Source organism: Carassius gibelio, chromosome B5 (genome assembly GCF_023724105.1).
Source record: "Carassius gibelio isolate Cgi1373 ecotype wild population from Czech Republic chromosome B5, carGib1.2-hapl.c, whole genome shotgun sequence".
NCBI classification, from domain to species: domain Eukaryota; kingdom Metazoa; phylum Chordata; class Actinopteri; order Cypriniformes; family Cyprinidae; genus Carassius; species Carassius gibelio.
The window spans coordinates 13,184,003-13,206,135 of NC_068400.1; the positions used below are offsets into that span (position 1 = coordinate 13,184,003).

Sequence of the window (22,133 nt, forward strand, 5' to 3'; positions counted from 1 at the left end):
TCACTCCAGTGGGGTCTGAAAGGCTGCGTGGGGAGGGATTCACAATAACAGGAAGCAATTTTGATAGATAAGACTATTGTGCAAATAGCTCCTCGTTCACTTCAGCAGCGTTTTGTGATTCCGGCAGAACTGCAGAGGAACCGTCAACAGTCTGTAACGCAGATGGCAGTATGTGCTGTTTTATTAGATATTTGATGTGGTACTGTAAAGTTTTGCATGTAACAGTTAAGCGTTTCCTCATTCCACATTTTCAGTCCTTCTGTAGTCTTTTCTGGGTGTTTTCCTGTTCCTTGCATTTGCCATCCATGCGAGCAGCTGAAAAGAAGATATTGTGAAAGGGTCCGTATTGAAAACAGAAAGAATGTGCCATGCTGAGAGTGTTTTTTCATGCTATCGGCCCTCAGAAGAACGAGTGAAAGAGGATAGGTTGGTCGAGGGGTGTCTGAGCTCTGGAAACGAGAGGTCATGATGTCAAATCTCATAAAAATAAGGCTAAATTACAAACAGACACAACTGAATGTGCATGTCTTGAACATGCAAATATATCGCCTTTTCCATGTGCAAACTATGTGGGAGTTTTATTTGTGTTTTTAAAAACATTTTTATGTTTACACAATATTTAGAAATGTGTAAAAGTTGTATCTTAACCCTTTAAAGATGGTGTAAAACCAGTGAAGCTAAGGTGTTATTGATGGTACCAAGGTGTTGTTAAATAGTTGCTAAGGCATTCTAAGTGTTTTTTTAGCGAGTTGCAATGCGGTTTCCAGGTTATTGTGGATGGTTTCTAATGGGTGGTTGCTTACTGAGTCTATAGTATAAATGGTGTAAGACAGCTATGTTTAACATTTAGGGTACATTTAGTAATGCATTAGCAAAGACTACTAGTAATAGCATGCCTTTCTTCCATTTCTTTTAAATATGTAAACAGGTGCAAATTATATAGCCCATCCACATCTGTCAAATAAAGTCAGCTTGGCTCAATATTTCAACAAGTGCTTTAATTAAACATATTTGTGTAGCAAAAGCGATTATAAACTGCTGCTTAATAAACAAATCTGCAATGAACACCAATGTTCATTCATTCCTGAAATTGCTTTTTGAGCTTTATTGCACATTCAGCTCTGATATGCTCGTGTAGCCATGTAGTTACAAGGTGAATCGATCATACACTGAACAAATCTGCTAGACTCAATGATTATTTATTCTTGATGGAGGCGTTTGGTGGAAAATGAGCTGCTGTTTTGATAGAAGTACACACAGAAATGAAAGCATTGTAAAGAGCGTATGTCTCTTTATAGCTTGCGGCTTCATGTGTTTATGTATTTAACTCTGCTTTTTAAATAGAATGCTTGTGCATAATATGCTTTTTTCCCCGGCCATTTTTAGAATTTTAAAAGTTTTCAGTTTGTAATTCAACACCAGATACAGTCCTGTATTGTGCATCGTGGAGAACTGGCTCAAGGACACTTGAAATGGTTTGGATGAGAGTCCCGTCAGAGGCCTTGAGTGCGTGTGTGAGTGTGTATGACGGTTTAGTGTTAGATTCTGGAGATTCGCTCTGAAATGCTGACGGCATGGGCGAGGTGCGGGCCACAGGACAGAGGGAGAGAGACAGAATTCCCTGTCCGTAATTAGTATGGATCGCCAAAGCAACTAATCGGATTGAGGGAAACAAAATGGATTGTATTTCCGATGTAGAAAAGCCTCTCCTGAGATTTTGCATCGTGTCAGCACACACACACTCACCTTTGTTCCATCTTGGTCACGGTGTGGGGTTGTTGAGCCTCATTAACGAGCATCCTTAGCTAATTGCTTTGCCATTGTTCACTCATGCACAGTGACCTTGATGGCCCAGTCCCATATTCAGCAGCAGGTCTGCCTCCACCAGCACAATCAAACACCTTTAGTTTAACATAGTGGTGCAGTGATATATAAATATTTGCCTATACTGAGAATGACTGTTTTGTATAAATTGGTTTATGCATGTGCCAGCTTCTTGATTTCTACTTAAAAATGCTAGGATTTTCCCTTTTCTTCCATCACTGATATGTTGCTCACACTACTAATATTCCTTGTAAATCAGTTTAGGAGCAATATGCATTGTTAATGTTGCAGTACATAAAAAAGAAAAAAGTATGATCATTTATTTTTTGTATGACCAAGATTATAGGTACTACCTTTAACATAAATGTAAATAACTTCCACAGAAATGTGGCACCAAAACATTAAAATATACAGTATTACTTTTAAACCATTTATTATTTTAACCTTATAAAAATAATTAAAATATATTAAATGTATATATAGAGAGAGAGAGTTAATGAAACTTTAACAATATACATTGTTATATATTTAATGAATAAAAATGATCATTTTATTAATAAAATATAATATTATTATTGAAATATATTCTAAGTATATAATACTTTTGTATAATATATTACATAGAATGTTATATAGATTTGTATTTATGTAAACATGTTTGAAGGCTATTTAGCTAATAATATCAGGGATTTCAAAAATCTAGTCTAATTTATAATATATAGTTTTTTTTTATAAAATGTACTTATTTTATACATTTATTTATAAATATGTATATATATTAGTTTATATTTACATATTTAGATTGATTATATAATATATAATTTCATTTAATTTATTTATATATATATAAACACATTTTTTGAAAACCTTGATATTATTTGCTTTCAGTTTTAGCCTAGTCAAACAGATGCAAATTTACTATATGTGATACAAAATTACAGTATAAACTCTAAAAGATTTCTTCTTTTTTTTTCAACTGTTATGTTTCATTCATTTTATTTTTTTTTAATTTTATTTTTTTAGGGTGTTTTTATGTCCAGTAAATGGCTTAGTAAAAGTAAAACCACATCATTCATGAAGCTCAAACTCTGTAGGATGCTGAACTAACTAAGTTTCAATAGTTGACAATATTTGTTCAAATCAGATAACTATATTTATTATTTGAGTGATAATAGTGATGCTTAACTTGATGCAAATAAAATTTAAAGTGTAGGCCTACATGAGCTCTTGTCTGTGTAAAGTGATTAGGAAGCAGATCGAAAGAGTGAATATGAAGTATACTTATACTTATTATATAATATTATATTATATTATATACTTATATTGATGACTGTGTGGAGTAAAAGGCGGTGTGTGTGTGTGTGTGTGTGTGCATGCTCAGGAGGGGGTGGACCTCTCTCCGTCCCATCTGTTTGGGGTTCATCTTTGTCCTCATAATTAATGAAAGCAGAGGGGGCTTCCTGACGCACACACACACACACACAAACACACACAATCAACACCCTCAGCTTTTCACTAGCAGGTTTTGTTTTTGCTGAATTGCTCCCTCTCTCTCTCTCTTTCCTCCTTTGTTGTTTTCATTCACTTTTTGTCTTTGCTGATTAATTTGCCCTCACCCCTTCCTCTCTCTCTCTTTCTCTATCTGTTTTCTCCGTATCTCCTCTCTTTCGGTTCGAGCAGAGATTGGATGTTGGGATAGGCTTTGCCTGCCCTCAGGCCTGAAAAGAGGATTGTCTCGCTGAATGTTTGGAAACAGATCCGTTCCAGTAACCTGTAAAAAGAGTAGCCTTTGACAACACACACACGCACTTGTGTTTCTATCAGTTTGTTCTCTCGGTCTGCATTCTCATAAATGACCTCATTTTGGATTCCGAAAGTTTTGCTTATTCTCGGATGTTTTGAAGAAAGCAGAATGTTCAAATACCTAAAACAACAGTATGTTATACATATTTAAATCTCTAAGGAATTAAATCTTTCACACTTAAAATGATACATCCTTTTACTATTAGACGTTGCACTAAAATAACACAGAGAACGCCTTAATTATATAAATAAAAAACTTCCAACTTCTCAACAGTAGTGTAAAGAAAATGTAACTACTTCATAAATTGAAAGTAATGTTAACCTACTCATCGTCCATCAAAAAACAAACAATTACACATTAAAAATCACTTTAAAAGATTGTAAAGGCGCCTGAAGATATCTGGTGCTTTACAGAATCCTGTGAGGTTAAATGATAGTGCTGCACAAGTGACACTGTTTCATTTCATATCATGTTTTTGTGTCTGTTTGGTATTTTTGGTGCACAGGTTGGGACGAGGTTTGGGATCAAAAGGTGACTATAAGTGTAGAGCTCAAATCATAGCACTAAACCATAGACGCCGGCAAGATGACCATCATAGATTCTTGCTGAAGCGCACTAATAGTTTGCTACTTTATGCTTACAGTACAGATGAGTCTATAGCTGGTTTAGAAGGTCATTTAGATCAATGGCAGTGCATAACAGCATGGCATGGGGTGGCTAGAGATGGTTATAGAATTAGGATGGCGATAGTCTGGTCTAGTGGGGTTAAATGAAATTCTGCTGATTTCTGTTGATTGTTTCTTAATGCTGAATTGAATATGGTAATTTAAGTAAACACTTTAGACCCTCCAAATATGGTTCATTAGTTAATATTAAAAGTGTTTTCTTTTTCATTTTAAAGTGTTTTTTTCTCTAGTTTAACTTACTCCAGTCTGCAATAATTGCAAATTAATCATGACCCCCCCCCCCCCCCAGCTATTTGTTTCCTTGTCAGGTTTGATGATTGATTTAATTGTGCTCAGAAAACATTGCTTTGAGTCACAGACATAAAAGTTTTACTGTTGTTCAAAAGCATCTCAATAAATCGGAAGCATCTGCACTCACAAACTGCTAGAATTCCATTGTTTTCAAAATGCATTGATTGTTTTTTCATTCATTTCTTTAAGCATAGATCATAAGGTCTGATTTTCTTGTACAGTATCTCTCACATGACTTGCAGTGGTCAGATGATTCCACGCTGGCCTGAAATATGGTGGGAATTTGGTATAATTCCTCTTGGAATATTTCAGAGGATTTGTCTGTTGGACCTTTCAGTTTCTGCTGGATTCTGGAAGACTTAACTTTTTTAGTGTACAACATTTTGTTGAAGTATCAGCTGCATTAAATGATGGCATTAATTAATAAAGAAAGTAAATTGGATATAAAGCAAATATTGTAACTTCAATTTTCATTGTGAGGATTTCTTAAAGAAAACATTAACTGAGATTAAACCAATCTCCTAGATCAGTCATTCTCTACAGATTAATGTCCTGACTAGCTGCTTATTTTTTTCCTATAATGATTTCGTTATACATGTTAGAAGTGCTAACATCCTTTGGGGAACACTGACTCGCCTGTTTGTGAAATAGCTGTGAGTGGATTTTGAGAATATTTATGAAATACTATCTTTGTCTCTCAGATTCCGTAAATACGTGAGATTTCTGCTCAGTCATTATTCCCTTTGAGGATTCAGATAAGCTTTATTCACATGCTAAATAATCTCTCTCTCTCTCGTTCTCTCTCAGATTGACCCAAAGGTGGCCTTCCCACGTAGAGCTCAGCCGAAGGTGAGTGCTAAGTCTCCGTTCAGATTAACATCTGTGTTTTCTCGATGTGACAACAGAATTCCCAAGATCCTTCTCTTTGACTATATTGCACAGAGGTTGCTTGAAAACGTTTGCATAGACACTAAACAACTGGTCACAAACATTACCTCTAAAATGTTTATAATAGGGCTGTCAGTCCATTAAAATGTTTTATCTAATTCATTACAGGGTGCTGCGAAAAGCGAAAAAAAACCCCCCAAAAGATCATGTAAAGCTATTATTATGTTAAATGTTTAGGCTACAATGGCATTAAAATAAAGTATGGAACATAAAAGAAGAGAATTTGAGAAACATCTCAGTATTTTTGTTAATGCAGTGAAAGTTACTGGTAACCAAAACAGTTTTGTTACCAACAGTCTTCAAAATAACTTCTTTTATGTTGTGCAAAAGAAAGTCAGTCATTCAGATTTGAGACAACACAAGGGAAAATAAATGATGACAGAATTAATATTTTTTTTGTGAACTATCCCTTTAATGTTTTTTATTTACTTATTTTTTTAAATAAATTAAATTATACTCTAAAGAAATAAACTCAAACTACCAGCGGTTGGGTAAATGTCTTTTATGAGTTGATTCATTCTGGAATTATGGTTCACTTTATGAATGGGCCTTTGAATCATTGGTTCAAATGATTCGTTCAAAACACAGATTCCTTCATGTTACTCGCAGACACCCAATAGTTCTGCTTTGGCTGTATAGGTAATATTTATCAAAATTGAACAACACACACAATATTGTGTTTAAAATATAACACAACATTAACTTCTTCTTTACTGAACTGTTATATCAAATCACATTTGCACTCAATCAGGACAAAAATCTGGATCTCAAATCAGGACAAAAAAAAACGGCACTCGTGTGATATTGGGGCAATTTTTCCCTTACAATATCTTAAATTTTAGTGTATAACTGCATTTATGGAGTTGTAATACTGCATCATATTTGTCAGCAGTCAACTGTATGAAAGGTAAGATTACGTACAGGTCTTGGGGTGGAGCCAGTGTTTAACTACGTTAAAATATTTTAATTGCATTATTTTTTAAGTTACCAAGTGAACTAATTAATTAAGTTAACGCATTAAGCTTATAGTTTATAACGATTCTTTTTGACCATTGTTGCATACAATAGCCTACTATTCAAAAGCTTTGTGGTCATTTTTATAAAACGTTTCTTATGCTCACCCAGCTTTCATTTATTTGATCAAAAATACGGTAAAAATTTAATATTTTGAAAAATTATTTCAATTTAAAGCAATGGTTTTCTAACGTATAATATAAAGTCAAATGTAATTTATTCTTTTGATCAAACCTGAATTTTCAGCATCAGATATTACTCCATTCTTCAGTGTCCTTCAGAAATCATATTAATATACTGATTTGCTGCTCAAGAAACATTTCTTACTATCATCAATGTTGAAAACAGTTAACTTAATGCTTAATGTTTTGTGGAAACCTGATCTTTTCTGATGAATAGAATGTTCAAAAGTAGCAAATACCTTTCAAGGATCAGATAAAGTCATCGCGGCCAGCTCAGTGAATTTACATTTAAAGTAGCATTTGAAAAATAGCTAAATTGCTAATATTTTATTTGAATTATATTTCTTATTTTCTTAGCGTTTTCATGTCTACACCCAACTGTCCTGTAGAAATAAAAGCAAGAAACGTAAAAAATATGCAAAACAAAAAGTTTCCCCTATGAGTCACAGTAAGAGTGGTCATTGTAAATACATTGTTAAAATGACAGAGTTTCTTCATATGTGGAACATCCCAAATCAGAGTCCTTTTTTTCCATATCTGGGTTTCCATTTTTAGCTAATTTGCTCCCTTAGAAGGCAGCTATGCAGACAGTAAAGTAGCTCACTAGGTTTTGGAACAGAGTCGTACATAACTCCTATTTATGTAATGAACACACACTCTTCTTTTCAACAAAGTTGTTGACTTTTGCGTACTTTACCTTAAAAATATGAAAATATGTGTTTAAATGGCATGCTAGTTGTCTTGTTGAAAGTCCTAAAAAATCCTGTAGTTGCACTTCATTATTTTAATGAGATAATTTATTATAATTGAGACTTTGTCTCATTATTTGTCCCTTTTCTGATGTTTCCAGCTGGTAACAAGAACAAAGAAGATCTTTGTTGGAGGACTGTCTGTCAACACCACCATCGAAGATGTCAAACAGTATTTCGATCAGTTTGGAAAGGTGAGTTCCAGCCTTTCATTATTTGTTTTAGTTTTCATTACCACACTGAGAAAGTTTGATGTTGAAACAATTTTCTGAATTGTGAGGCACTTTGGGCAACTTAGTTGCTAATAAATGTGCTATATAGATAGATAAAATTGACGTTGAAGTTTAATTCGTATTCAAGTAACACACTGAAGTTTTGACATTAAAAAATTATAATTTTCTTGTAAAATGTGCTCCAGTAATCTTTTTTCAAGTCTCTCTCTGATCCTTAGATTTAAAAAGTCAGTTTTTGCTACTGTACCTTTTAAACTTACATATGACATAAGTCATAACTTTGGTGAAAAGGCCAGGTCGAGTCGAGTTGTTTCTGAATACCGAATAGGTCTTATTTAAATATGGGCGGTCATATGTTAATGAGCTGTGACATAAGTGGCATTTGTATACAGTGTTTACATGATACAACTTTTAAAAGAGCCAGATAAATACTGTTTGTCCCCTGTAGTGTCACCCAGTAATGTGCTCTTGATGTTGGTGTGCTATGTGACATTTTCAATTACGAAAAGGTCACGTAAATTTGTCTGTGTGTTTTGATGCACACGTGATACTTCTTTTATTCTCCGTCGGTCTCCACTTGTTTCATTTGTTACTGTCATATTCGGTGTCAGCGGTAAAGAATTGGTGTCCCAGTTGGATCTGGAGTCCTTGTTCTTTCATGAGAGAGCGGCTTGCCGAGATGAATAGTAGACAAATGGGACTAAAGAAAGAGAAGAGAGTATGAGATGAGTAAGGGAGGCCGTGTCACCTCCTGTGGGTCGAGAGCGAGAGAAGGGGACTGCCTTGAAAAAGAGGAGAACGATTGAGACGCACAGTACAAAGGGAAGTTTTGGATGTGGGCGTCCTTTAAATTTGTTCTAAACTAACCAGAACTATTAGAACAACAAGTATTAAGGACCAAAGATAGACCCAAAAAAAAAAAAAAAAAAAAAAAAAGTGAAGTGACATTCAGCCAAGTATGGTGACCCATACTCAGAATTTGTGCTCTGCATTTAACCCATCCGAAATGCACACACACAGAGCAGTGAACACACACACACACACTGTGAGCACACACCCAGAGCAGTGGGCAGCCATTTATGCTGCGGCGCCCAGGGAGCAGTTGGGGGTTCGATGCCTTGCTCAAGGGCACCTCAGTCGTGGTATTGAAGGTGGAGAGAGAACTGTACATGCACTCCCCCCACCCACAATTCCATCCGGCCCGAGACTAGAACTCACAACCCTTCGATTGGGAGTCCAACCCTCTAACCATTAGGCCACGACTTCCCACAAACAACTAGTCGGGACCATTTTCTGTAAAACATTTAGGGATGATTTTTTCAGTTTAAAAATGCAGTAAAAAGAGTAACATTTTGACTTATTATAACAATTTTACATAGCTGTTTTCTATCTGAATATATTTTAAAATGCAGTTTATTTCTCTGATGAAAAACTATTTTAAAGATTTTATTTTATTATTATTTATTTTATATATATATATATAAAATTTTACGATAAAACTACAGTAAATTACTGTTTTAACTTTAAAAAAATCTTACTGATCCCCGTATTTTGAATGCTAGACTTTTGTAAATAGGCACAGTTTTCTTTCATCTATTGCGTTGAAGTTTAGTAAACATAGTCTATGAAAGTTGTTCATGCTGTAATAATCAGTTTTTGACTTGAAAACACAAATATTCATTTGAGGGTTTATGAAGAGCATGATTGAAACATGCTTGGAAGACACTTCAAGTAGCTCCTGTCTACAGAATCACTCTTATATGAAGTGTGAAGGTAGGATGGAGGGAATGGTGTGAAGGTGCTGCTGGTAAAGGGGGAGGGTCTCCGCATCTTAACTAATCTGATGCAACAGCTGCTGCCCCCCCACCCTCTCAAGCTTGTTTCCACGGTGACCTGCTGGGCTTATTGTCTCCACACACATCTCAATGTGACACTGGGTGCATGTGGGCTCTTTTTTTCAAATATGTAAATGCACATGTGGGTTCAGCGGTGCACACACTCACAAACATGTATTAGTGTCCTCGTGCACCTGTTGCCTGTCGGGTAGACTTTATGAGGCAATGCTTAAAGTTTAAAGGCAACATGAAATCCTTATTCCTATTTATACTCAAAATGTTTGGAAAAATCATATAAATTTGTTTCTCTATATAATACAGTATAAATAGTAATATTTCAAATAAATGTAGAATACATTTATGTTTATAATATAATGTGTGTGCATTTTATAACATTTACTTTATATTTTTTACAATCTTTATTTCTTTGACCTGTATTCTTATTATTAATAGTATTATTAGCAGTAGTATAAATATAAAACAATATTTTTATATATATATATATATATATATATATATATATATATATATATATATTACATTTTTTTTCTACTGTATTTTGATCAAATAAATGCAGATTTGCAGTCTGCAATGTGACATGATCCTTAAGAAATCATTCTAATAAGCAGATTTTTTTATGGTCAATTATTATTGATGCTCAAAAATGTATAATGATATTATTATTATTATTATTATTATTATTATTATTATTATCTATGTTGTGACAGTTTTTGCCTCTTGATATTTTGTAGAAAGATTTCTTAGATGAATAGAAACTTAAAAAAACAACATTTTTTAAAAAGAAATCTTTCAATTATTAATTTTTCTTTTACATTATAAACTGTCACATTTGATACATTTAATGCATTTAAATTGTTATTAAATTAAATTGGTATTTAATAAATTATATTATTTGAACCCTATTATTCCTAACTGTTTTCAACATTAATAATAATCCGAAACGTTTCTTGTGCAGCAAATCAGCATATTAAAATGATTTCATGAGTTTCTGATGAGTAATTATGCTGAAAAATAACAAAATATCCCATAGACAGAAGTGAAATGTGTTACAAATGCAATTTTGGGCATTCAAGTACAGAGGAACATTTATGAAAGCAAATTTGATTCATTTTCGACAAAGTTCAACTTTACAAAGGAGATTTTTTTCTTCCTGTAATCTCTGAAAATGCGTTTCCTCCACACTCCTCTCACTCAGCGGTTGGATCGATATCAAACAAACGCAGCACATGGAATCTGGCCGTCCGAGCCTGTCCGGGAAATCTCACTGCCCTCCATTGTCCTGATCTGTTAGGCACAATCCAAAATGATTGGAATATGATCAGCCCCACAAAAGCGAAGTACAGTGAGGGTCCAAGCGCTCCGACCCACAACAATGGACATAATGAAACACTGAGAGGAAGAGGAGCACTGGAACGGACAGACTGGAAAAGTTAGTCTCCAGTCAGCCATGAGAGGTGTCGATTAGAGAGCTTCACTGGAGCTTTTGTCCTCTGGCCTGTTTAAAAGGAGAACGAGAGATGAGGAAAGCATAAAAATCTAGTTTTATCTGGAGATCTAACCTTCTTCTTGTTTAATAAAACAGAAACGGGATACTTGCCGTTGCATCCCTGAGTGGCTTTTGGAGAGGACAGAGAGAGTGTTTTGTTTTTGAGATGATTCTAGACTAAATAACTCAGTTTATTCAGTCTGAGCATCCGTGACAGTTCACACAAACATGTCTGTTTTAATTCGTCTCAAAGGTGTTTCTCGATTTGATGTGTAAAATGATTTTAGGCTGTGTTTTAGCTCTCATCTCTCAAGCATGGCCCTCTTAAACTTTTTTTTTTTACCATTCACTTCCTTCCTTCCTTCCTTCCTTCATCTATTTAGTTAGTTAGTTCAAAAGAACAGCATTTATTTGAAGTAGAAATCTTTTGTAACATTATAAATGTCTTTACTATCACTTTTGATCATTTTAATGCATCCATGGTGAATAAAAGTATTAATTTCTTAATAAACAAACAAACAAAGCAAACAAACATTCAAATGGCACAAATACAAAATTAGGCAATACAAAAAATTATGTTTTTTATGTTTTATTTCATTATTATTATTATATTTTTTATATATTTTATTATATTTAGTATATACTCTTTATCTCCATCTATTTATATATTTATTTCTAATCGTTCTTTTAATTGCTATTAATGTTATTGTTTTATTTAACTTTTTTAAATTAATTTATTTCAATTTCATTTTTACATTTTTTTGACAGCTTCCAAACCTTTTTTATGCATTCTGTGTGGCAATGCTATATATTTGTTTATTTTATGTTTTCTAATTTATGATTTTGGAATCAAATTATGATTTTGCAATCAGATAATATAATTTTATACATGCCAGAGTCTGTGTCAAACTCGCAAGCATGATGCTAGTTTGCTAGCGTTTTCTAGTTTCTTCCCAGGGCATTTCTAGGGTGTTCTGGATACTTTCTTAGTCCAGATGTGAAGAATCTCTATGAAGATGTTCTGTTCTCTAGATGAGGCTCGAGTCCGTCCTTCAGTCTAAATTGAAGGGATTTTTTCAGTCGTTTAATCGTCTGCCAAGTGCTTAGGAAAGTAACAACACACCTCTCCTCAAGAATCTGAGGTTTCATCCATATTCACAGAACAATCAGTAAACAATTATTTCTGTCCTAAAGTTTGAAATTCCAGTATGAAAGTCAGCTATCGGTATCGGTTCATCCCTCATTCTGTTTAAGAACGGTTAATAGATAACTAGAGCAAGTTTTTCATCTCTTTCACTTGTTTTTCTCATTGTTTGTAACAAAACACAAGCATCACACTGGTCATTTTTCATACCAGACATCATGCTAATGCTCACAGCAGCTGCTGTCGGCCCGCTGTCGTCTCCTGACTTTGCAGTGTCATTGGATTTGGAAGATGGGGAGGGTGTGTGTGTGTGTGTGAATAGGAGGGGGGCAGAAGAGGGTTATAGTTAAATGTCAGAGTCTAGAGTGTGTGTTTGACAGTGGCTCATCCGGGCTAAGAGTGTTTGACCTTTCCCATGGTCATTTAACCAGGTGGCACTAAAAAGTGCTGCTCAGCCATGTGACCCTGGCTTCGCTGGTGCCTTCCTGTCCACAGAAGTCACGTATTTGTTATTATTTTATTTATTTATTTTAATTGTATTATTTATATTTTTATTCATATTATTTTATTATTTACAGGTTTAAATTATTTAATTAATTAATTAATTAAAATTTTTGACAGCTATATATGCACACACACACACAAATGTATTGTTTACTATATTGTTATATTGTTTACTTATATTATATATATATATATATATATATATATATATATATATATATATATATATAATTCTATATATATTTATTATAGAATTACATTTCAGAAAGATAGATAGATTTCTATTTTACACACACACATTACTATTATATTACAATATACTATATACATTATTAAAGTCAATTAATTTCAACTGTGTGTGTAATGAAAATAATATAAATAACAATGATAACCAGTCTCAGTATGTGCAGACAGTAATAATAAGTGATGCTTGCCACTAATAAACAATTATTTAAAAAAAAGTATTAATATTGTTCATTAGCCTAATTGTAGGCAGTTTACGGGTTGCCAAGCAACAATATGATCAATGATTATGCTGCAAACAAATAATTGTAGCAGCAGTTTATAAAGTTTATAATGAGGTGTGGTCATGGATTTAAATATGATCCATCCAAACAGATTTATAAATGTTATGAGCTGTTTTTGATTGATTCTGTGAACAGCATGTGATATTATCTGTAATCTAAAGTCTTTATAATAATTTGTGCCTGTTGATGGGTAGAAGACTTATGAATTTGTATGAAAAGTTAGGACAGATTAAATAAGTATATAGCTTTAGCAGATTTATCTTCTGTTGTAATATTTTTTGCCTGATCTTTGCTTCATTTCTGAAAACACTTTGGTCTCACTCTGTCAAAGTTTATTTGCCCAGTACTATCTGTTGCAGCCATAATCCAGCTCCTCGTCTCTCTCTCTCTCTCTCTCTCTCTCTCTCTCTCTGTTCTTTTCATGAAAGGAGAAGCGAGGGAGGGGGTCAATTCTTCTAATTGAAATTCTTTGCAGAGTCTCCATGGGAATAGTAAACTTTTGGAGAGGGTTTGAAGAGAAAGGGGGCACAGGACAAAGAGAGTTATTGAAAAGATTTCCCCCCGCAAACTCACAAAAATGAGAGGTGTTCATGGACATGGACGTCCATTTAATACAATTATTTTTTTAATTATTTTTAAAAACTTACCATGTAATCACACACAACAGGATAGCAGGGAATTTTACAACCTGGAAAAGTCATGGAAATTCATATAGTCAGTCTAAATTGTTTAGTTATACTTTGCTCTAAAATATTTTATCAGCTTGAAATGCTTCCTGTGTGTAAATCACTGTAAAATTATAATTATTATTATTTTAAAATCCTCATAATGTAATCACACACAAAGGATATCAGGGAATTTTAAGATCTGGAAATGTTTTGGAAAAGTTTATAGTCGATATAAAATTGTCTAGTTATACCTGCTCTAAAATATCTTATCAGCTTGATTTATTTCTTGTGTGTGTATTTCGATAACATTTGAAAAATAAATAAATAAATAATTCTTATTATATAATTGTGTACAACAGGATATCAGATAATTTTTAAGACCTGGAAAAGTCATGGAAATTTTTAGTCAATAATCATTTCTAGTTATATACTACTCTAAAATAAAGCTTGATTAGTTTTGTGTGTGATTTTATTTTTTAAAATTTCTATAATCATTATAAATTTGTCATGTTACATTACTTGTATATTTTTATGTATGCGCATGTGTATATATATATATATATATATATATATATATATATATATATATATATATATATATATATATATATATATATATAAATAATTATTTGAAGAAAAAAAAATCACAGAAATCATAGAAATTACTGGACAAAATTATCCAGAATTTTCCTTCAGCATTAAAAATCTGAAAATAAATCAAGTGTTTAAATTAAGCACAGTTAACGCTTTTTTGAAGTTCCAGAAAGAACTTTTATTTTGTACCACAGACAATTTTGGTAGTCTTTTAATTTGCCGTTTGATTTCCAGTGTAACATCTGGGTCTTAAAGCAGAACCAGATCTTATGAAATAACAAGAACAAAGAGAGTTGTTTGCTGAAGCTGAGGTGCTTCAAAGTGTTCACAGCCATCGCTTTCTCCTCTTTTATTTCAGCTCCATTCTCTTGCTTCCACCCATATTCTCTTTCTTCTCTTTCTCTCTGTCCATCTCTCTCTCTCTCTCTGTTCCCCCTCCCCGCTCGGCCCCTCCATCTGCTGCCCCTTTCTGTTTCTCCAGAGCCTCACAATAGTGCCTCATGCTGGGTAATGGCTTAGAGTGTCTCATCCCTCTCTTTTGTGTGTGTGTGTTTTGTCTGCAGGTTGATGACGCGATGCTAATGTTTGACAAAACCACCAACAGGCACCGAGGTAAGGCGGCATTCGGGCACTCACACACGCAAATGCACACACTCACATTCAAAGCCTCGTTGAGTCATATAATTATACAACAGCAGTCAAGTGTCTACATGCTTCTGGAGTCATTCAGGAGCTGATGTTAGGCCAGGCAAAGCAAGGCAAATTTTATTTATGAGCACAAGTTTAACACAAACATAGTTGTTCCAAAGTGCTTTACAATAAAAATAACTTAATTTAAAAGAGAAAAGGGTGGTGGTGGTGGGGGGGTATAACACCAATTAAACTATTCAAAGTACATACACAGCATCATTTAAATGCTAAAGAATAAAAATAAGTATTTAAGCTAGATTCAAAAGCATCAGAATCAAAATTCATGCTCTGCATTTAACCCGTCCAAGGTGCACACACACACAGCAGTGAACACACACAAATCGTGAACACACACCCAAAGCAGTTTAGGCGTATGAAAAGATGATCTAATGAAAAGTCATTTCCTGGTTTGACTGAAAGATATAGTTGGAGGTCATCAGCATAACAATGATAATTAATGTTATGTTTCTGGAGTATTGAGCCCAAGGGGAGCATGTAAAGGGAAAACAAAAGAGGGCCAAGCATGGATCCCTGAGGAACACCACAATATATAGACGCAGGGGGTGAAGTAAATGACCCGAAATTTTTAAAAAAAATCCTCCCCTATAAGTATGAGGCGAACTACCCTACAGCTAGTCCCTGATCCCACAAAACACACTCAAATCGTTTTAGAAGAATATCGTGTTCAACATTATGAAATGCGGCACTTAAATCTAAAATCATCAGGATTGCAGATGACCCAGAATCAATGGACAGCAGAATGTCATTTGTGACCTTCAGCAATGCTGACTCTAAAACCATATTGAAATGGGTCTAAAATATTAAAAGTATCCAGGTATGAAGTAAACTGTGAGAGTGCAACTTTTTCCAAAACCTTTGAAATTAATGAGAGTTTAGAGATAGGTAATTGTTATGCGCAGTTGGGTTAAGGTGAGGGCCTTTCAATTGGGGCTGTACAACAGCATGATAAAAACTTTCTGGAAATATGTATTTAATTTATTAAAAAGCTGTTCATAATAGCTGATTGTGTCTAAAACCTCTCAAAACAGTCCACCAGGCAATACATTGTAATGACAAAATGTCAGTTTCATCAGAGAAATTATTTTGAGTAATTGAGATAAAGACACTGGCTGAAAATTTGTAAAGCCGCTGGATGAATGAACAAGATGAGAGTGATCAGGGACAAAAGGAGAGAGGTGGGATCTGATATCTTGAATTTTCTGAACAAAAACAATTCAGAAAATTGTGTGCACGTCTCAATATTTACATCAGGAACTGAGTGAACAATAGGATTAAGAACAGAATTTATGGTTTTGAAAAGAACCTTAGGCCTATTGGAATTTGTTTGCGATCAAGTTTGAGAAATATTTGGATTTTGCCTCACTAACAGAATTGTGATAAGCAGTTAAGCAGGTTTTCAAAATTTGGTAGAAGACCTGGATCCCATTCTTTTTCCACCTGCACTCATAGTAATGTTTAATCTTAATGTTAAGACCCTCCGAGACTCGTCTCTTCTCATTTCTTCTCTTCTTTTCTCTTCTTGTATCCTTTCTGATTGAACTTGAGGAATATTTTACAACTCAACCATTGTTCATTCATAACTCAGGAGATGTAAGCTTTAATATGCTCTAGTATCAGCTTCATCTCAGACGTTTCTCCCAAAATGCTTTTGAAGAATTGAAATAAAAATCCATATATAATATAAAATAAATAAAATAATATATAAAATAAAATAAGAAAATGGAATCAATTCTCTTACTAAAGTCAAATTTAATTGCTGAAAGATTGTTTCTTTAATAACTCAATGGAGTTTATTTCCTTTATATTTTAATATCAACTTTGCCTTTAGATACTTATTTTTTCTTTTGTGCTTGAAGAGTATTTTACTGCACAAAAGTTGCACGTTCATATTGGCATTTTGATTTATTTATACTTATGCTTCAGCATCAATTTAGTCTAAAATGTATGATATTAAAGATAAAAAATAATATATAATGTAAACAAAAGATGAAAGTAAAATTTACTCTTTCATAGTTTAAGGAGACAATGTGTTTACTATTTCAATATCACGTTGATATTTGATATCTTGATTGATGTCTGGAAATACTAGAATAATTTGAGGAATATTTTCCTGCTCAGAAGTTCAGTATGAACTATTAACTTCACTATGTTTTCTATTTTAAAATTAAAAATAAAAGAACACATTTTTGTATGGAAGACAAATGCAACTGCTCAAAGGTTGATCGTTCGGAAGACTAAATGGAGTTATATTTCATTTAATATATTAACTTCTCCTAAACTTGGCCTTGAAACAAGTCTCAATTTGTGTCTATAGATATTATAGTATAGCATAAGTATATATAATATAATAGTATATGTTATTTTATACAATAGTAATATAATAGAATAACTCATTTGGTATTTCTCTTATACTTGAGGAATATTTAATAATACTTGAGTTCTCATTTATACATCAGTTAAGCATCAACGTTCATTTGGAGTAAAAAAAAAAAAAGATCAACCAGATTTATTAAGAAAAAATAATTGCTCAAATGCTGCTTTTTAATAACTTGGTGAAATATTAAAGATCCTTTCTCTTCTCGTCAGTCTCCTCTCCATTTAGAGGCATTGCTAAAAAGGTCATGCAGGGTAATGTTGAGCTGGTTAGTAGTTCAGAGGTTAAACCGTCATTCACTTTGGCAAGGAAAGTCTGACTGACAGCCGGTGGGCGGAGCCTGTAGTGAGTGACAGATGAGTGGGCGGGATTGAGTAGGACAGGTAAATACAGCAGGTGAGGAGCTAACCTCCTGACAGAATGAACTGAATATATGAACAGATGGCAACAGAACAAAAGAGAGTACAGAGAATGAGAAAGAAGAAGGGGAAAGGTCATGCCAGGATCAAACTGGACCAAATAAGCACACAAGATTCAGTGTTTGAAAGCAATGCTATGTTTGTGATTGGTAAAGAGTGCATGTGTGTTCTTGCTCTGCAGGTTTTGGCTTCGTGACCTTTGAGAATGAAGACGTGGTGGAAAAGGTCTGCGAGATCCACTTTCACGAGATCAACAACAAGATGGTGAGAGTGTGTTCTGCTATGAAACACTATCTCTCTGTGTGTGTGTGTGTGTTTGAACCTTTTTTATACATTCATGATATCTATCTATCTATCTTATATATATATATATATATATATATATATATATATATATATATATATATATATATATATATATATAGAGATAGATAGATAGATAGATAGATAGATAGATAGATAGATAGATAGATAGATATAGATGTAAACCAACTTAAAATAAATAAAAGATTGAAATTTGAAAATGTAAATTACTAGGTTATCCGAAAATATTAATTATATATCAAATTTATTATGGCAATTTTATATGTACACATAGTATTTAAATCACTGGATTATCAAGAAAAAAGTCATTCTCTTACTAAAGGAAATTTTAATTCAAAAATGACTCTTTTATAGAATTATATTTCAAGATTCAATTTTGTTGCAGATGCCTCTCCAAAATATTTTCTTTTGATTAAATTGAATTTGGTTGAAATTACTACAATAACTTGATGAGATATTAAAGAGATTTCAATTGTGATTTAGTTGAAGAAAATTGTACTGCTCAAATGTTGCTGATGCAGACCTCCATGGACTTCATAAAGTTTCTCAGTTCATAGTCATTTAAAGTGTCAACCTTGTCTCAAATGTAAAATTAATTTGAAGAAATAAAAAGTGAAGAAAAATAAAGATCCATAAAATAATAATAATAATAATAATAATAATAATAATAATAAAAAATCTGATCTCAAAAGTTCCTCATTCATAACTCATAATAATGAATAACATAATAATTGAATTTTCATTTATAGTTATTTTTCAATATTACCTTCATTTCAGATGATTCTTCTAAAACTATTTTAAAGAGTTAAAAATAAAATAAAAGATGGAATAATTTATTGAAAATGTAATTGTATTGTTTTGTAATTTTGTCTCAGATGCTACTTAACTAGAATAACTTGATATTAAAGAGAATTCGTTTTTGATTTTGAAGGTGGAATGCAAAAAAGCTCAGCCGAAGGAAGTGATGTCACCGACAGGTACGGCGCGAGGCCGCTCCAGGGTGATGCCCTACGGCATGGACGCCTTCATGCTGGGTATCGGCATGCTGGGTGAGTTAAAAGAAGGAAAAGGCAAATAATCTCAGTGAACTCATTCATTTGATATGAGCAAATCCAGTCAGTGCAGCGCTGCAGTCCTCTCTGGTGACAGTCTAGCGCTGCCTGCTGTTTTCAACAGAAACTGCACTTGTGTCTGCACGTTTGTGAGTGTGACACAAATCAGAGTTGAAAACAAAAAAGTTTTGCTCTTATTTATATTCACTATTAATAATTTAGCAGTCACTATGGCAAATGCTATAACAATGAAAAATAAATAGTATTTACATTTATAAGTGAAAATTAATTTAGTTAATTTAATGCAATCATTAATTGTGAATTAAATTCTGAGTTACTAAAATATTATATTAGGAATTATTGCTTTCAATTATCATTTCATACGACTTGCTGTATAAATAATTGGTATAACTTTGTAAACATTAGTTAGTTAAAGGGGTCATATGACATTGCTAAAAGTTAAAATTATTGTTTGTATTTGGTGTAATGAAATGTTTATGCAGTTTAAGGTAAAAAAACACATTGTTTTTTACATACAGTACATTATTTTTGTTTCTCTATGCCCTGCCTTTCTGAACCACGTTTACAATGCTATTCGTTCTGAAAAGCGAGGTGTACGCTGATTGGCCAGCTATATCTCAAGCTTGTGACAGAAATGTTACGTGTCCCGGAGCAAATAGACAAATACAATAAAATCCATTGCAAACGAGGCATTAGTTGCATCCGGTGGGGACATAATTACTGATTATAATGACTTATACTGTCTTTTTATACGTTTTGTTGCGTATCGCGTCGCGTAAACATAAAAACATGACTGCATTTGTGATCAGAGAAACGACAAACAACAAGCCTACTCTACAGTGCTCAAAACTCGTGTTTGAATCATCAGTGGCAAATCCTTTACATATGAAAACTTACTTACATACCGTGAGTCAGAACAGGAACAGGAATTGCCCCACTGTATAGAAACAGACATTATTGAAAAGTGTTACCAAATAATCTGGCCTTGTCTTAAACACTATGCTTTCTCTGTTCAGGTTACCCAGGGTTCCAGACGGCCACTTACGCCAGTCGTGGATACACAGGAATCACACCAGGATACACATACCAGTTCCCAGGCAAGTCTATCTTATCTATCTATTAATCTTTAAAATTATATTTGTCGTATATATCATAATGTATAATATACTTACAGATTAAAGTGAATATATATTGATATATAATATTTATACATTAATATATACTGGATTTAAATCACTTGACCATACATGTGTGTTTGTGTGTATAGACATATATATAGACATATGATTTCATTTATGTTTTTACTAAAATGTGGCGATGCAGTTTTAGTTGATGCATGCAAACCAAAAGATTATTCATGACAAATTATTGTTTTGTCTGTCATTAGTTGAGAAACAGCTTCAAATTATTAAAAAACAAACCCAAAAAACAGAATCTAAAGAGTGATTGGATGATCTGCGACATTGCACCCGTAAACAGCTACACTTGTCTTTAATAATAAGTTCAGCTTGACTTATTAAAACTAATATCCATGCATTTGGCTCTAGCGCAGCATAGTGAAATGTTTCAGTTGCATGATACCATCATAGTACCCAGCACTAATACTAACCGCTGTGTGTTACGGCTCCATGTCTAACTAACTCCACACCTTAAGATCAGCGATCTAACGACGTCCTCCCGTTTCTCTCTTCCTTGTGCTTTTTGTTCCTTGTGTCCTTCTGCACCTCAATCTGTTCCCTTCCTTTCCTCCTGTGTAGCAGCTGCACCCGGCTGTAAGTGCATTGCTGTGTGTGTTTCAGTGCGCTTAGACGTGTCTCTCCTCTGCCGCTTTAAAGCCTCCTTTCATGGAGTACATCAGTGTGTTTGCGTAGATAGGACTTCTTGTGGAAAAACACTCACTGTGTGTGTGTGTTGGTGTTTTAGCTTGGAGCTGGTTTACGCTGAGTTTGTTCACAAACCGCTCTTTTGCCCGTTTCTGTTCTAGAATTCCATTTAGAACGTGCACCCCTTCTGACTTCCTCTCACCCCCAAGAGATCACAGGTTAGTCACTCGTCTGGTTTTACAAGAAGCTCTCTGTGTTCAATCACACGCACACATGAACACACGGCTGCACACGGAACACACATGCTGCTGATTTTCCCAAAAAACTGTGTGTGTTCTCCTTCATTTAAATTAAAGGTCCGAGACAGAACTGCAGTGTGTCAATTCTGCAATGCAATCATGTGTTTTCAACCAAGTTTTCCTAAACTAGTCACTGGTTGAGCCTTAAATTAACATGCAAGACTGCTTAAAGGCAGTAATATTACATCCAGACTACAAAAGCTGCATACATATATATATATATATATATATATATATATATACATACATAAAAAAATCACATTATTATTACTTTCTGCCCAATGACAGGGCTTACAGAGTTGTCCGATGTGGACATTTTTCCAAAAAGATTCCAGAAGCAAGCATTAGAATAACATGCACTGAACACACAGCTTAGTTGACTTTTCACCATAACATTTAACACATGTAACAGGATATTAAAGGATCTCAAACTGACATGTATTTGTGTGGCATCCTGTGTCTCTCTGTCCTTCAGCCATTCCACTGACGGCCTACGGACCGATGGCAGCGGCCGCAGCTGCAGCAGTGGTCAGAGGTACGCAAAATCACATTTACTGTCAGTTTTTGAGATTTATGAAACTCTTTCCACTTGTAAAGCAC

The 22,133-nt window shown here is 33.8% G+C and overlaps 1 protein-coding gene across 1 annotated transcript in view; it reads left to right on the top strand.

Moving 5' to 3' along the window:
• The window catches only part of LOC127958546 (RNA-binding protein Musashi homolog 1), a 29,915-nt gene that overhangs the window by 4,299 nt on the left and 3,483 nt on the right, over positions 1-22,133 (top strand). Inside the window, exons 5-12 of the mRNA XM_052557445.1 lie at positions 5,413-5,454; positions 7,600-7,692; positions 15,074-15,122; positions 18,196-18,278; positions 19,270-19,387; positions 20,428-20,508; positions 21,396-21,452; positions 22,009-22,068. Coding sequence (XP_052413405.1) covers positions 5,413-5,454; positions 7,600-7,692; positions 15,074-15,122; positions 18,196-18,278; positions 19,270-19,387; positions 20,428-20,508; positions 21,396-21,452; positions 22,009-22,068 — 583 coding nt within the window. The remainder of the gene's footprint in view (positions 1-5,412; positions 5,455-7,599; positions 7,693-15,073; positions 15,123-18,195; positions 18,279-19,269; positions 19,388-20,427; positions 20,509-21,395; positions 21,453-22,008; positions 22,069-22,133) is intronic.